Here is a 16121-nt window from a genome sequence, read left to right as displayed (position 1 = left end):
GTAAAGTCTCTGAAAAATCATTTTGATAGAAGCAAATCATTAAAACTCAGGAAGAGTAGAGGAAAGTCTTATTATAATCGGATCAATCAAAGTACTCGGACAAAATCATATATCCCTTATAATGAACCCTTATATTTATTGTTGTTAGAGAAACACGTTACAGTAGAAACGATGGTTGAAAGGGGGGGGGGGGGGGGGGTAATGGCCGGGGCTCATTTCCAATGCAAATTAGATTTAACTTCAATTGATTGATTACCAAAAATCAGATTATCGATAATAACAATATCGGTTCATTACACTGCGCAGTCAACAATTAACGCACATCTTGTGAGATGCACACGTTATTATCTAGCAGTAATCCGACAGAGAGAGAGAGAGAGAGAGAGAGAGCGAGGAGAGAGAGAGAGAGAGTGAGTTTGCTTTTCGCGCCACTAAGCACTCTTGCTCAATTTTGGAATTTGGTAAGGCTATATATAAATTCAATGCATATGAATGAGCCATGCATTTTTACGGTACTTTGATTGGCTGAGATAAACCATATGATATAAAACGAAAGCACGCTTGACAAGCATGTTTTTGTTAGGTTACCGGCAACAGTGAAAGGACCTGGATACACAACAACATTCTGGGTTTTTAAGCAGGTAAGTTCGTATTATAATACATTTTTTGTAGCGGACTTCTATCAACATTATTTCCTGAAATGACCCAGATTAGCGAAAGCATCCATTTTACTTCCACAAACCTGTAATTATGCACATGTCATTTACTGGCGACTGACCATGCTGACCAAGTTTCACTTTAAATTCCCTACACATGACATGATTTTACATGTACTTCTTTCTTGTAGAAATATACTTTGTTCAATTTTAGAGCTGTGCTATTGTTGATGAGATTAGGCTATTGATATTCTTGAATTATATGGGACATATATTAATATTTGTTTAATACGCATTTGTAGCACGTGAATGGCCTGACATATAGGTCACTTCCGCGATTTCAAGGTCCCCACGTGGAGATCAGTAAGGAACTTTGCTTCTTTGCTAAAGTGAAAAGTACCCGCTGTGCTGTCTTGTACACCTGTGTTTATCAGGTACATGCTAATGTAGAGGGATGTGAGCAGTATACTATTGTATCTCGTCCATCATTTTTATGTCAGGAACACATATTGGGTACGGTATATATCAGTTTACCTGTGCAAGATTGGTTTATCAATGTATAGGCTAGTCTTTATATCCACTCATAGGCCACCAAAAACATCCACACAAATAGAACGTCTAAGGGCCATATGTTGTTACACGGTGAACATTTTAAGATTATGTATATATTAGGCATTTGAATTATATATTATAGGTTGATGATTCATTTATTTTCCAATAATTGATATGTAATGGGATTGGAAAAATAATGATGGACCAGACCGGGATTTGAACCAGGGCCCCCTGAATCTCTAGTCAGGTGCTCTACCAATCCCGCTATATGGTACTTGTATTATCAAAACAGTCTGACCATAACATAACTCTACCCTTATTAAAATGATCTTTGCCCTCAAAGATCACCCAATTTCCCTTCCCCTGGCAGGAGTTTACAGGTAAGACACCAAACGTAACGGGGTGAGAGATCAAATAATGGTCACCAGATCGGGATTCAAACCTGGACCACTCTATAGTCAGGTGCTCAACCAAATGAGCTTATTGGCACTGGTTTTCAGACTGGTTTTACCATCACAGTTTTATGACCATCCTACAATTATAATGTGTGAAGACTTGCTAAAGAGTATATACATGTGAATAATATATGCTGTGGTATGCAGGGAGAAAACATCATAGTTGTTGAATACTCAAAGTCAAACAATGTCGGGAAAAGGAATCATCATCAATTATATCAATCGCTGAAGCAGAGATTTTCCCCATGAAGAAACTAATGAGATTTATTAACAGGGGATGTATGTATCTTTTATCTTAAACAGCAGTAGTGTTGGCATGTTGTACGTTATAAAGAATTCTGCCCTTTGATCAATCTATTTTTCTGTGATATTTTTCATTGATTGAGACTGCAGACCTTCTTTGTTGAGGTTGGGTGTGTATTTGTATTTATTTAGACATTATTATGGGCATTAAAGGTTTGAACATGTTCAGTTTTTGAACCATCATGTGTGATTTAAGTATGGTTCTCTAATGCCAATATTTACTCTTGCCATTGAAAATGTCGTATTAACCCTATGGAGGATTTCATATTTCTGAATGTACTGAAATCAGTATCCTTTCACTTGTGTTTACTTCAGCCATCATGGAGAAAATTCCAGTTGTTAAAGATGTGTTGAGACTGTATGAAGAGGGAAAGGCCACTAGAGGTTTGTTATGAGGTTACTGACCATTCCCCATAAACATGACCAAATTTAAAATAGCCCAGATAAAGAGGATAACTTCAACAATTAAGTTTTTCAAATATTTGATACTGATAAACAGTACTTTGATAAAACAATGTCATTGATAAGAGCCAAAGGTATGGGTGTATCTACCATCATTTGTGTTAAGGTGAAGGTCATTGGCCCGTGAGACCTTCACCTTTTTTATAAGTTTTCTTTTAGATTTTTTAGACATTGATTGGATTTTTTTATTTATATTAACCTTATAGCAAGCTATAAGTGCTCAGCAGCTGATTCTTTAAACTTTGGACTTTTAGTCACTTAAATTTTTTTTAAAGGTAATGACATACTTATGCATATTTATCATATGTATAGATTTATGATATATCTATATGACTTAATATGTAGACATACCATAAAGGGGAGATTTTCAGGTGGGGTTATTTTACCATAAATATATAAAGTATTTTTGTAAATATATTCACTGGAGAACAACCTTTCATTTTATTTTATAAAGAAAGAGAAAATATGCCTAGATGTGTATTGTTTCACCTAGGATTGAAATATCCACATTGGCAGTATATGTACTCTTACAGCATCAATACTTCCTCATCTTTATATCAAGACTGGGCTTCTTAATGTGTTAATGTCCTGTTAGATATTGAAAATAAAAATTTCCACAAATAGATGGCATTTTAAGATTGCAGATAGCAGTTCATGTACGGCACTTAAAAGAAGGAAGTCCATTGAAAATCTACTTTTAACTTTATTTTTTTTTTATTAGCTGAATACTTTTTGTATAAACTGAAATAAATGTGCAAGAGTGATTTCTTTTAATGTAGTAAAATCAGGAAAATTTACCATAAGCGTGCCGATGCAATATACCTAAACTTATTAAATTTTTTTTCACTAAATTTAAAGCAATAAATATAAAGTATCCTAAAATATTAATGGAGTTAGAGTTATATTTGAATATGAAATATATGTTTTGTTTGTATTAAGTGCATGTACATTGTGCATTCATTTGATATATTTATGTTCACAGATCCGAGAACAAAGGACCTGTTTATGCTGTACGATAACCCGGTCTACGTATGGATAATAACTCTAGTGTATATTTTGTTTGTTACTCTGATCGGCCCACGGTATATGAAAAACCGTCCGGCTTTCACCTTCCCTCGATTCCTGGTGGTGTACAATAGTATATTGGTGGTATGGTCTACATACATGTTTGTCGAGGTAAGTTATTCAATATTACATATCATTATGTCACCAGTATACCCAGTACACTTTATAAATGGCAGGTATAGAAATTTTCCACCAAGCATAACATTTCATGAAATTGTTTACCTTTGCTTTCTCTATGCTAGCAAGTCTGTGATCTAAATAAAAATTGCTTATTTGCAATCCTAGTACTTTCATTGAAAAAATGAATTTTATTTTCTTATTACCACCAAAATAAATTAATAATACCTATTGTACTGTGATCAAGCAATAGGGTAATAGCCTGCTACACTTTGCTTGCAGACATCATGCTTTTGTATGGCATGTAGTTTATAAGTACTGATGATTTAAAGATCAAGTTTAAAGTGACAAATTTGCATTCTTTTATCGGCTATGAAAAAACCCAGAAATACTTTAAAAGGTGGTATGGGACGGCTTCCTATTGTGAAGTACATCCTATCAAAATAAACAATAAAATTGAGTATTAATTTATTAAAATTTTTTTTTTTTTGAAATTGTTACCTAACAGCGCAGTGGGTTTGAATGTTCACTACAGATCTGTAAGTTATGAGTTCAAATCCCGTTGGGGCTTTTATTATTTTTCCTTTCCAAAAAATTTTAAATCTCATTTTTTGGTAATATATTGTAAAATTTGAAAATTGTAAACTGGTGAAAGTATTTTGATTTAATCATTCTTTTATCCACATAATCATTAATATTGATAAATGTTGTACCATACCACCTTAATTCAATTCTTTACTGACGTAACATGAGCAGGTTTCATGAAACATTTATTCCTTTTGATGATCTATCATTAAAAAAGGAATATTTTTTCCAATGCTTCACAGCATGGTTATATGTCAAACTGTTACATCTATATATGTAGCTTTGGTATGGTACATGTATGTCTATCTGTCAATTGTAAAATTGGAAAGTGTTGAATTATTATTGATTAATATAATTACAATGCAATGAAATAAAATTTTGTGCCCAATTATGGCAATACATGTTATAACTTTGCAACATCATGATATAAAAAATTCTTTTTCCAAAATTGAAACTTTGAATCCATATAGATAAGCTATAAAGACATTTTGTAATTATGAACTTTGTAGACCTCAAACCAAAAATGTAAATTTTTGTAGATAATAGCCAGTGCAATCCACGCTGATTATTGGAAAAATGGATTCTTATGTTGTGTGTACAATAAAGACACACAGAAGGACCCCAAAGAAGCTAGGGTATGTATGTATGTATGAAGGCAATTTCATAAAGAGCCATATTGACATATAGATAAAGGTGAATTAAGCATCAGAAAGGTTTGTTATTTTGGTATGCAGGGTGGACTTTGTACTATGGGGTGATATTCGAATTTGGCAGAGCTTTGTAATCTGATCAATACTTTCCTAATTGGAGTAGATTCTGTCTTCTAACTTGGTTACTTTGGCTGACAAAACATATTTCTGCTGATATACCAGTAATGTACTAGTTATTAATGGCTTTCTGCCACAAGGTTTGGACCGACCTGTTTATAAGTACAACCTATAGTCAGATATGTTATACAAGGAACATGATCACCATGCAGTAACACTGTATGATATCATGATTTAACAGCTAGTGACTGTCTCTTACAAAAGATTGCTTTCCAACATCATCATGCTTGCTAGAGTGTTAAAAGTCTGTAACACTATAATACAGTACCTAAGAATTATTAAGCGCCTTTAAAGCTCTTTCAATACAGAATTACTAATCCCAGACTGTGTGGTGCAGGCGTTATTTGAGGGGCTGTATGACTGGTATAATCTTTTGAGAATGTCCCAATGAACAATATGCACATAATTCATACAGTTTGCCAGTAGTCGTGAATGGAAAAGGGGGGGGGGTGGACTTTTCATATTGATCTGATCACACAGGAGTAAAACATAGCTAGACCCTAAAAGCTAAAGGAAACATGGTTAATAGCTATGATACTTGCATTGTTTCATCATTTCACTTTCTTTACTAAGTGCCTCTTACACCAATAGCAAAAAGATTTACCATATTTGCTGTACTCGGCACTATTTTGTATTGAAGGCTTCACTGGCAGGTAACTGTCATTGAATGAATTAATTTCTATCAGAAATCCTAATTTTTTTTATTAGACTCTTCCCCCTTTTTAAAATCCTTGTTTGCCATTCAAATGTTGTAAAATCGGGTTTGTTACAGGCATTGATTTTATTATGCTTTCTAGTGTTTGTCATCAAAATGCCAGAAAACAGGCGATATCTTTTGAAAGTTATCTTGGAAAAAGCATTTTCAAGGCAGTAAATAATATGTTTGTGAAAATTCAATAACTGCCACCCATTGCATTTCAATGTTATCATAGCTATTGCAAAATACATTAGCAATCATACAACTCTTGTTGAATGAATTTGCGAAACCAGTCTATTTAAATATTGAACTTGAGCAAATATAAAGGGAGGCATAATCTCATTTCTTAGGGAGAGAAAAAAGGAGTTTTTGGCTGTATGGAATGATTAAAATTTGAACAATACAGTTTTATTCTGTATTCATGTTGTCAATAGATTGATTGTTCACATTGCATATTTATTACTTATTATATGATTTCATGTAAAATAAGCTAGGATATTATATTTGTAAAAGAAACATTTTAAATATTTATTCTGACAGTCAAAATGGACCGATGCATAGACCTGAGGTTCAGTTAGATTTCATTTTAAGTTTATTGAAATTTTAATTATTGTTTGATAGCAGACACAGTAAAACTCGTTAAGTACGAACTGATATAGTGAAATTTTGTTCGCGTTTCCTGCAATTTTCTTAACAAATCCTTGTAAAAAAATTTGGATATAATTATTTCGGTTATAATAACAAATTTACTGATACATTTATAGCAAACTGATTTTGAGCCCCATAGAGTTGAAAAATAACAACATTTATATTGTTTATAAAGAACTGTTTTAAGTTGCTTAAAGTTAGTTGCACTAATCCACATAATAATTGAAATGAATTTATATACACATATATTTTTCAATTTACACGTCCAATTATCTTAAGTTTTCTCAAAATATATTCTCTTTATATGCCCGCCAACAAGTGGTGGCCATAAGGAAGGAAATATTTATACCTGTATAACAAATTTGTTATGATTAATGTTACAAATTCATTATTCAGATATAGTGAAGTAAATTCAATAGTCCCTATAAGTTTGTACTAACCAAGTTTTACTGTATCGAGCACATTTGTCATGTTATACAATACAGCCCTGTTCCATTACATCAATCACAGTGCTTCATATATATAAATTACATGGGATTTTTTAGGATTACTGTAGATTCCTTACTTTACACAAGTACTTCATTCCATGATCTCTGTGCTTTGTATCAAAACGCGAGAAAATATAAAATCGCAAAAGCAGAACTTTTATTCTAATCTCTTATAATTCTCATATCTCAGAAAATTAAGCGAGATTTTAAAATCCGCGAGATGTGCTTCTCGCATTTTTACGCGGATATTAATTCCTCGCGTTTAATTAGGAATTTACATTATATTATTTAACCTTGATATATTTTTGTTTCAGATGGCGAGGATCATACACATGTTCTTCCTCTCCAAAATAGTAGAACTGGTTGATTCTGTTTTAATGGTGCTAAGGAAGAAACAGGAGCAGATCTCCTTCCTACATGTGTACCATCACTGTTCTATAGTCAATATCTACTGGTGGGTCACCACTTATATACCAGGGGGCCAGTGTGAGTATATAAGTCTTCTAACAAGTCTCAACTTTGCTGTTATGTCTTTGTACATATAAAAAAAAAAAAGAAAAAGTAAATCTTATGCATGTAGATAATTTGAGAGCGTATGAAATCTTGCCTTTTATATTGATTTCATTATTGGGTTTAGCAGTTGAATACTATCAAAGGAATGAAAGAATTAAAAAGATTGATTAAAACTAAATAGCAGGTGTTTTTTAACCCCATGCACCCTCACCTTTGCATTTTGTTGCAAACTCACTTGAGGGTATAAATGTCATGAATTTCAAATCCTGCATTAATTGTTTAAAAATTTCTCACCTTTCTGGTCAAAAATATATTTTCCATTCCATTGCTTGGTTGCCAGAATATCCTTATTACGGTACTTTATATAGAGTTATTTTTGTCCCAATTTTTTTCTCGCTCTTCTATACTTGCAAACGGATTCCGTCATCTTGAATTCGCGAGGACACAGTTAGAATTGAACAGTCTTTTTTATAACACAGTTATATAAAAACGTTTTAGAGGGACATGGTCCCGATTTTGGTCAAAGTCTACTTTTCTGCTTTTATTTGCGATGCTTTAGGAATGTATTTTTAATGATCAAGTTAAATTTGAGAGTCAGTCTTTCAGTTTTAAATAAGATACAGAGCTCGCAATTCTTTGTCATGTAAAGAAGGTTTGTGCCCTGTTTTCGTTTACATAGGTTCAATGTACTAGTAAAAAATCTTTTTCAAGCTGATTTTTCAATTTTCTAATTTGTTTTAAACATAAATAAGCAGTTTCTAACATTTGACACATTCATATTAGGCAAATAATTTTTTACCATTATCGTGACCATGCCCTTTGAAAATATTTGTCCTGTCTTACTTTCTCCCATGGGCAACGAGTGCGTAAGGGTCAAATTAAAATGGGGGTTATATTTTCTTGTGTACAGTATTTTTTTGATTTTGTTTTTCAGCCTGGTTTTGTAGCTCGCTGAATGCATTTGTACACATTATCATGTACACCTATTATGCACTAGCAGCCATCCCATCTATGAGGGGCAAATTATGGTGGAAAAAATATATTACAAGATTACAGCTGGTAAGAAACTCCTGACTTTTTATTTGCAATAAAGAAGCCCCAAATTGAATGAATATAAAGCACTTCTTATCAGGAAGTCAATGAATAGCATTACATGTTTTATGAAGAAAATCAGTGGTTAGAAATAAAAATAGATCAAAAAGGAATATTTCAATTGCTAAAATCTGCATACCAGTATTAGTAATGAAAGATGATTTGCCCAACCCAGAATGCAATGTCTAATTTCTCAACCTATTAATTGAACTCTTGGCTAAACTATAACACTTTTCATAAAATAAGCTTTTATTAATGTACATGTTAGACTTACCAGTTGATCAGTATAACCCATATTTGATGTTATTGTCTTTTCAGACTCAGTTTGTTTTGATTTTTTTCCACACCATCCAGACAACTTTCACGGGTTGTGACTTCCCCCTATGGAGCCATGTTCTTCTTAGCAGTTACATGATTTCTATGATGGTTCTGTTTGGAAACTTTTACTTACAAACTTATATCAAAAACAAAAGGGCAGGTTATAAAAAGACTGATCTGGCTCAAAATGGGGTCAGCAAAAATGGCAGTGTTACCCATGGCAACAGTGTTAATGGCCATTCTAATGGCATCGCAAATGGACACTCGAAAAGTGATTGATGCGAGCCTTCAAAAGCAGAAGTGAACAAATGTATGATTAAGTTAAAAAGCATCATCTTGTTTTACCAGATGGTGTATTGAAACCTTTCTTAATATTATATTTGTTTGTATTTGAATGGATATAATCAATTCCATGTATGGTTAGAGATCAGTGTACAGTAGAAATCCATCTTGAACAGTTAAATTTTTTTGAATTGCAGAGAAATGAAATATGCATATCCTTTACATATTCTCTATACCCCCACCCCCACCCATTTATGCATTTTTAGTGTGAAGAAATCAGTGATCATAAATTGTTGCTTTATGGCCAAATCAGCTATTTATGATGGACATCTTTCAATTAAATCAGTACAGTGGAGCCTCATTTATCCAGATATTAATGATCTGGATGTTTCACCTTCTGAAGACATTTGAATGGGACTCAATAATTAAATGTTATATTAAGATTCATTATTTGAATGCTCTTGGAACAAAATTGTTCTTTATAGCAATGCCTCACTGTACTTATTTTGTACATAATTTTAAAACATTTAGAAGACATTTTTTTGCATGTCAGATTATTTTTTTTACTAGATGACTGAAAGTCATAAATTATTTTTGGGTCAATGAGTACAAATGTGTGTATCTTGATTATATTGATTTTTACTAAGTGCAACTTGAACAAAACTGTTGAAGATTACATATTCTTGTTGTTATATATTTTTTTTATATCTGATGATCATTTTATCTTGGTGCAAAATGTAAAGTGTTGATTTTTTTTTCATATGAATACTGGTAGATGTTTTTTTGTTGCTAAATGACTAGTGAGATGCAGAGAATACCTTTTAGATGAATAGGTATTCAATTACCAACTCTTTTACTTTGAAAATATTTCTAGATTTTTGGCAAGTTCTTTAGTGCCATGAGAACTAGCAGAAAGTTTTTATATTTCTGGTTTGTGAAGCCTGTAATTTTTTTTTCAACAGTTTGAATGGATGTTAGAATGAATGGTTGGACTGTTTCTTAAATATTATTTTTCGGTGTTGTGAATTTTGCTTGTTATTATCATGTTTTAATACCTGCGTCATTGAGGCAGGACGTCAAATTTCTCAAAGATGTCAAAACTATAACTGTCAAAACATGGTGCTTATATGGACAGACTCCTGGTTTTTCTTTGCCTGTATACTGATGGAATATACTTTTATATAAATAAATGTGTGCAATCAATCCTCCTGCCCGATACACCCCTCCCCCATTTTTAAACTAACTGAACATGGTTACTAACCTTTCTTTAAAGAAAAGTCTGTAATACTGAACATACAGAAATCAATATCATGATATATTCAATTCAATCTATTTTGAAAAAACAGATAAAAAGTGTATTTAGTTCAAATATTTTTGATGCATCTATTATTTGAGTGTTTGAATTTGATCGAGGCATGATGTGTAATGAATGCAATATCATATATTTAGCTACAAAAATTGTAATGAGGATAACGCTCTTCTTCAAGTGATTTATTTCTATACATGTAATTTATTAATATAGCCTATTTTTGTCATTGTGTACGAGGTATATAGGTGCAATTCATTGATATATATGTTGATAAAATGAATGTACATTTACTTGTACATTTTATAATGTACTTAACTTTAAAGAACACAACTACTTAGGCAGATACTTTAAGCTTTATCAGCCAGTTTGTAAGATTCCTCAAGTCCAAAGGACCATAGTTCTGTTTGATTTTCATGATTGTCCAGCTGCCAAATTTCAACAGAAAAAGTGACCAGAAGGAAATTGAGGATTTCTGCATTTGTTGACATCTATGTTGATTCATAACAGCCTGGAAAGCTATAGATACTATATATGCACTGATTTATATTGGTGTTTTATACATGTAGTACTGGGTACCGGTACTTTTTTTTTTTTAAATTGAGATACCTTGATTATTTTCTAATTTTTTGTATACAATTTGTAGAAATGATATTGTACCATAGTCTACAAATCAGGTTGTCTCTTTTCTACTTTTGGGATGGATTATTATTATTATTTTTATTTTTTTGGTGTGGAGCTCCAATTTCAGCTGTGTAAATACATGTATTACATGTTGATTTTGTGTAATAATCTAAATGGATTATACATACATGTACATGTACTGGTTTTGGGGGAGGGACATTCTTAGACCTGGGTTTGTTTGTCAAAATGGAAAATTTGGAACATGACCTGGTCATCTCTTGAATTGGACTATGGAACACAAACTGTTCTCTTTCGTAGACATTTTTATTGTAAGATCAAACTCATTAGGTAGAGGAATTTAAAAAAACATTTTGATTTCATTTGTATCCACCTATTCATGCTTATTTCTGTTATAGATTATATAGATGTTGACTCTTGTTTACCATTTGTAATAGGGTATTAAATTTGAAACTTACATATTAAGTGTTTATTATACTGATTAATGCTGCAGGGCTGTTTTCAGGGGTTGAGAGATTTATAATAACACTGCAGGATTTGCTGTGTAAGACTGAATGTTGCCCTAGCTAGTACACAGTAAGGCAATCAAGCCCTTACATGGTGCAATATATGATTAGGTACAAAGTACATAGGTTTGGGGTAGACTGTGTGTACTATCCATCACTTTTACGTCAACTTGAACATCTGGGGTATCTGCGATAGGGTTAACTTGAACACCTGAGGTATCTGTGATAGGATTACAGTAGTGTATTTATTGATACCTACTTTTCATGTCTCAGATTTTATTGGTACATGAAATAGCTATTGATCCTTTATTGAACCTAAAAAAGTTGAGAAACAAGATTGGAGCAAAACAAATCTTAGTCTTGCACCGTTATGGCATTCAGTATTTTAAAGTTGGCTTTTTCTGAATGAAACTTTATTCAAACTGTAATTTTGATTTCTTGGCCTGTCTGTCTTGACTACTTGGGGGCTTGTAACAGATGTTACATACTCTTTTTTTCTTGGCAAGGTTCTTTTGATAGGTGGTGATTGCTGAAACTATCTAAGGTTTCACCAAATGTAGTGAACATGATTCCTAGGTCATTTTTGTTGTAAGTTGTCTTTAAAAATAATATCATCTGTGGCATTAAAATGAATCATGATTAAGATCCATAGAGATGATCTGGTGTTTTTTTAGTAGAAGTAGAATAATACCCAACAGTGACAAGTCAAACTGGTGCATTTATTCCAAAGAGAGAATTTATCATTCTTATGATGGGATTTTGCTTCTTCTGCAACAATTGGGCCAGAGACTGAGCTGTTATTATTGGGAATTACTCTATGAACTTATGATAAATATAAGTGAGATGTGGGTGCTGAGTCTACAATCTCCTTGTACAATGATTTATTGCTCAAAGGTAATGAACATAGGCATTTTTAGTCCAATTAGCTCACTTTTACCACAAAATGACCATGCAGAGATTTATGGAATGCATAGAACAATGTGTTCAAGGGTTGGATTTTTGAAATTCCTATCGCTTATTATGAAACAAAACTGCATGATCGGGCCACAGAGTAGCAGTGATTCAGAAGAAACAATATCAGCCACTTTAATCACTTTATGGACTAAATACAAGCATAACATGCTAAAAAATTGAAGTAAGAACTTCAAATGATTCTTCATAAAAAAGATATGGACTGGACACAGATTTTGCAGACAGACAAACAAACAGGAGGATTCCTATATACCCCCTCCCCAAATTTTGTTTGTGGGGGAGGGGAGATAACAAAATTAAAGGCACTATATCTATAATAATATTTCTTGAAATAAGTAGATATTTACATTTGAAGTTCTTACTTCATAGCTTATAACTTGAGGATGTGTCATGACCTTGATCCAAGCTTATTCGGTCAAGGTCAAGTTCCTTGCAGGAAAAGTGCAAAATTTGTGTCCAGTCAATATTTACTCAATTATGATAAACAAGCTGAGATACTTCAGGTATGTATGAAGGTTAACACAGATCATACTATGTGTAAAACTTGCATACAAGTACCTTGATAAAACGTTGAAGTATGATAATTTTGTATTTATATATAGACACTGGGATATATATTTAGATTTTTTGTGAAGGCAAAGGTTTGTGTACCCAATCTTTGGCATCCTTTTATTAGAATGTTCACATTATTTAACCTTAGCTGATGTTGATACATTGGATTTTGATATTAAATGACAAACGTGTAACATACGCACAAGTAATGTCCATTGAACTTCATAAAAATGCACTTACATTGTACCGGTATATTGTAAATGCATTTTTATCTTTGTGTCTTGAAATAAGAGTATTGTGGGATTACTTATTGTAAATAAGGTGATATCATAAATGTTGAGCAAATCTGATAAAGGTATGCCACGTACGGCCATTGAGAGTACCCAATTATAATTCACTTAAACTTGTTCAGTACTAAAAGAGATCTCACTTATGAATCATTGAGCTACATGTTTTTAATCTTGTATATGCTAGTGTAATTTAGTTTGATCTCAAGCTTTTTGAATGTATATAAATAAACGTTACCAATAAATTAATTAATATATTTCCAGATATTTCACAGCAGACCATGCAGCAGAAATTATGGTAAATTTACCCAACTTTGTTATCATAGATATACAATGTATTCATTATTTGTATGCATATTCACTGGGAAAGCTAGTGAACATGAAAGTATTTAGACATCATGTCTAAAAATATTACTACAGTTATCTCCCTTTAATGCGATATTACAATTCTTGATATAACTGTATTTTAAGCGCATCTGAACTAAAGGTTCAAGTGAGCTTGTCAGTGTTGTCTGTTTGTTTTTCTGTCTATTTATCTGTCTGTCTGTCCCTCTCTCTGCCCATCTTTAAACTTTTTACATTTTTTGTTTTTCTCCAAAACAAATTTTTAAACAAACTTGGCTCAAAGCATAGCTAGATAAAGGGGATTCAAGTAATTGGTCTTCATCTGTCATTGTACGTCATCCATTGTGCAACATCGCAATTTCACATTTTCAACTTCTTTTTGAAAACTACAAGGCCAATTGTTACAATTTTTGGTGTGAAGACCAAAGTCTCCCTCTTCAAGAGCCTGGCCCTGTCCGTATTGCTGTATGTATGCGAGACTTTGAGGCTAACCAATACAGAGGAAAAGCGGATATAGATACCTTTCAGACGAAGTGCCTCAGAAGAATTCTCAAGATAAGATGGCAGCAACATATCCCAAACAAGACCGTTATGGAGATGGTAGCGGCAGAAAACATTAGTTGTGAGGTGAGGTGTAGGAGATGGAACTGGATCGACGATGTTCTAAGAAAGGATCAAATGGATGACTGCTGTGGCACTCGAGTGGACACCTGAGGAAAGAAGGAAGAGGGGACAACCAAGACATGGCCGCGGTTGATGGAGGTTGAGTGTATAAAAGCAGGCCAGAGCTCTAAGAATGCGGCATGCTGTACAGCCTCAGGCCGGCATTAATGGAAAATAAATGTCCAAGCCTCATGTGCCTTCTGGCATGGAGAGAATTAAGGTTAAAGTAAGGTTTGGTGTGAAGCATTTCTATGGTAAGAGAAACCTAAATTGTCCTAAATTGTGAAATTCATGGCTTTACTAACCCCCCCCCCCCCCCTCAGGGCCTAATATGCAAAAAAAGAGACAAATTTTCTTCTGTTCTCCCACACGTGGGAAAATAACTAAAACTGCATGGTTATGATGTCCATGATGCCCTCTACCAAAGGTGTAGCAAAGTGACACAAAACAAGTATTTCTTCTACCTTAATTGTGAAATTCATGACCCCTGGTCTACCAAAAGTTAACATTTTTCCCCCTTGAGCTAGGGTATAGATAATCATAGATTTGACCCCCCCCCCCTTTTTTTTTAATGAATCAACGTTTGCAATGCAAATATCAAATACAGTAATAAAAGTGGGAGTAACAATCGGAGGAGTTTCTGAGACTATACTTTGAAATGAAGTTTAAAATGCAGACACAAGAGACTTTGAAATGAAGTTTAAAATGCAGACACAAGACCCCCTGACAGGTCCATCTAGCTATGATACTTAGGTGACTGTCAAGGCCTCTGGCCTCCTTGTTATTTTGAGTTCCTTTTCTATCCTGCTATGGGCATTTTTACTGAATCCCACATCTTCTTAGCATTCTGTCTGTCTCCATATCAGTTTAAGTTCAATGAATCATTGAACGAATTATCCATTTTCAGTTGATATAATAAAATAAGTCAACATTTTGGAGTGAAATGAGTTTTATTTGATTTGGAAATGCTCAACGTAAGTATTTTGAAAACTGAGGTAGCCAACTTGAGGATACATTACCCATGTCTTGAAAAAAGATAACAGATTTCTTAGAAATCAACTCTAATGAAGTGAATGAGAAACAATCTGTTTAACGTGTTTATGTGAACTTAAGAGTCATGAAATGGATGAAACAACATGCAAAATAATTTAAATGTTCCTGGATTATTTTTCCTAGAATAATGTTACAGCAAAACATTGTTGCAAAAACAAGACTGAATGTTAATGACATGAATGGTGTTGTATAAAATGAAGTGACGAACCCATATCAGTGCATGTAAAGCCTTCATAAAAAAGTATTGCATTTTATATTAAACTTCTTTCTTGAAAATCTGCAAGTAATTTAATTAAAGTTATCTGAATCTAGTGTTGATGAATCCTTCCAACTATCGATAATATCATCTTCCACTCTTTACCATACTGGTAAGTTGTGTTTTTCAGAGTACATACGTATTAAATATAGATGAAGAAAAACTCTGAACACATGACATCAATATTTGACAAACTAAAGAAATGACACATATATGACTAGCAAAAAATGGATTTCAGTTGTCAGTGAACATGTATGGATAAAGTAAAATGATCATTTATTGTTTGAGTAATTTAAGTCAGCGACTAGCTCACTATGTAAGGGTTATATTTATAACCAGAGCATGGAAATGTCTCTCCCTCCTTAATTAGATCTCTTTCAATAATAAGGATTCATTATTTCCTCTTTAATTTTGCCTACTGAGTATTTTGCTAGTCTTCACATGATCAACAATATCAGCATTATAAAAATTAGGATAAG

General features: G+C 33.0%; 1 protein-coding gene across 5 annotated transcripts; it reads left to right on the top strand.

Annotated features, from left to right (window-relative positions):
* Positions 1–513: 513 nt before the first annotated feature.
* Positions 514–11467, top strand: LOC128164944 (elongation of very long chain fatty acids protein 2-like). 5 transcript variants are annotated; one of them, XM_052829057.1, is made up of 7 exons: positions 514–641; positions 2282–2350; positions 3411–3604; positions 4735–4830; positions 7170–7341; positions 8303–8427; positions 8779–11467. In XM_052829057.1, the coding sequence occupies exons 2-7, from the start codon at positions 2287–2289 to the stop codon at positions 9055–9057; spliced, it is 930 nt and encodes a 309-aa protein (XP_052685017.1). In that variant the 5' UTR covers positions 514–641; positions 2282–2286; the 3' UTR covers positions 9058–11467. The 5 variants fall into 5 exon arrangements, with proteins under 5 accessions (XP_052685017.1, XP_052685021.1, XP_052685020.1 ...); XM_052829060.1 differs by lacking the exon at positions 514–641 and adding an exon at positions 655–1090; XM_052829058.1 differs by lacking the exon at positions 514–641 and adding an exon at positions 1146–1169.
* The last annotated feature ends 4654 nt before the right edge of the window (positions 11468–16121 follow it).

Source organism: Crassostrea angulata, chromosome 10, assembly GCF_025612915.1.
Source record: "Crassostrea angulata isolate pt1a10 chromosome 10, ASM2561291v2, whole genome shotgun sequence".
Taxonomy (NCBI): Eukaryota; Metazoa; Mollusca; class Bivalvia; order Ostreida; family Ostreidae; genus Magallana; species Magallana angulata.
Note: the sequence above shows the minus strand (reverse complement) of the source record. Positions and strands in the feature narration are given on the sequence as shown.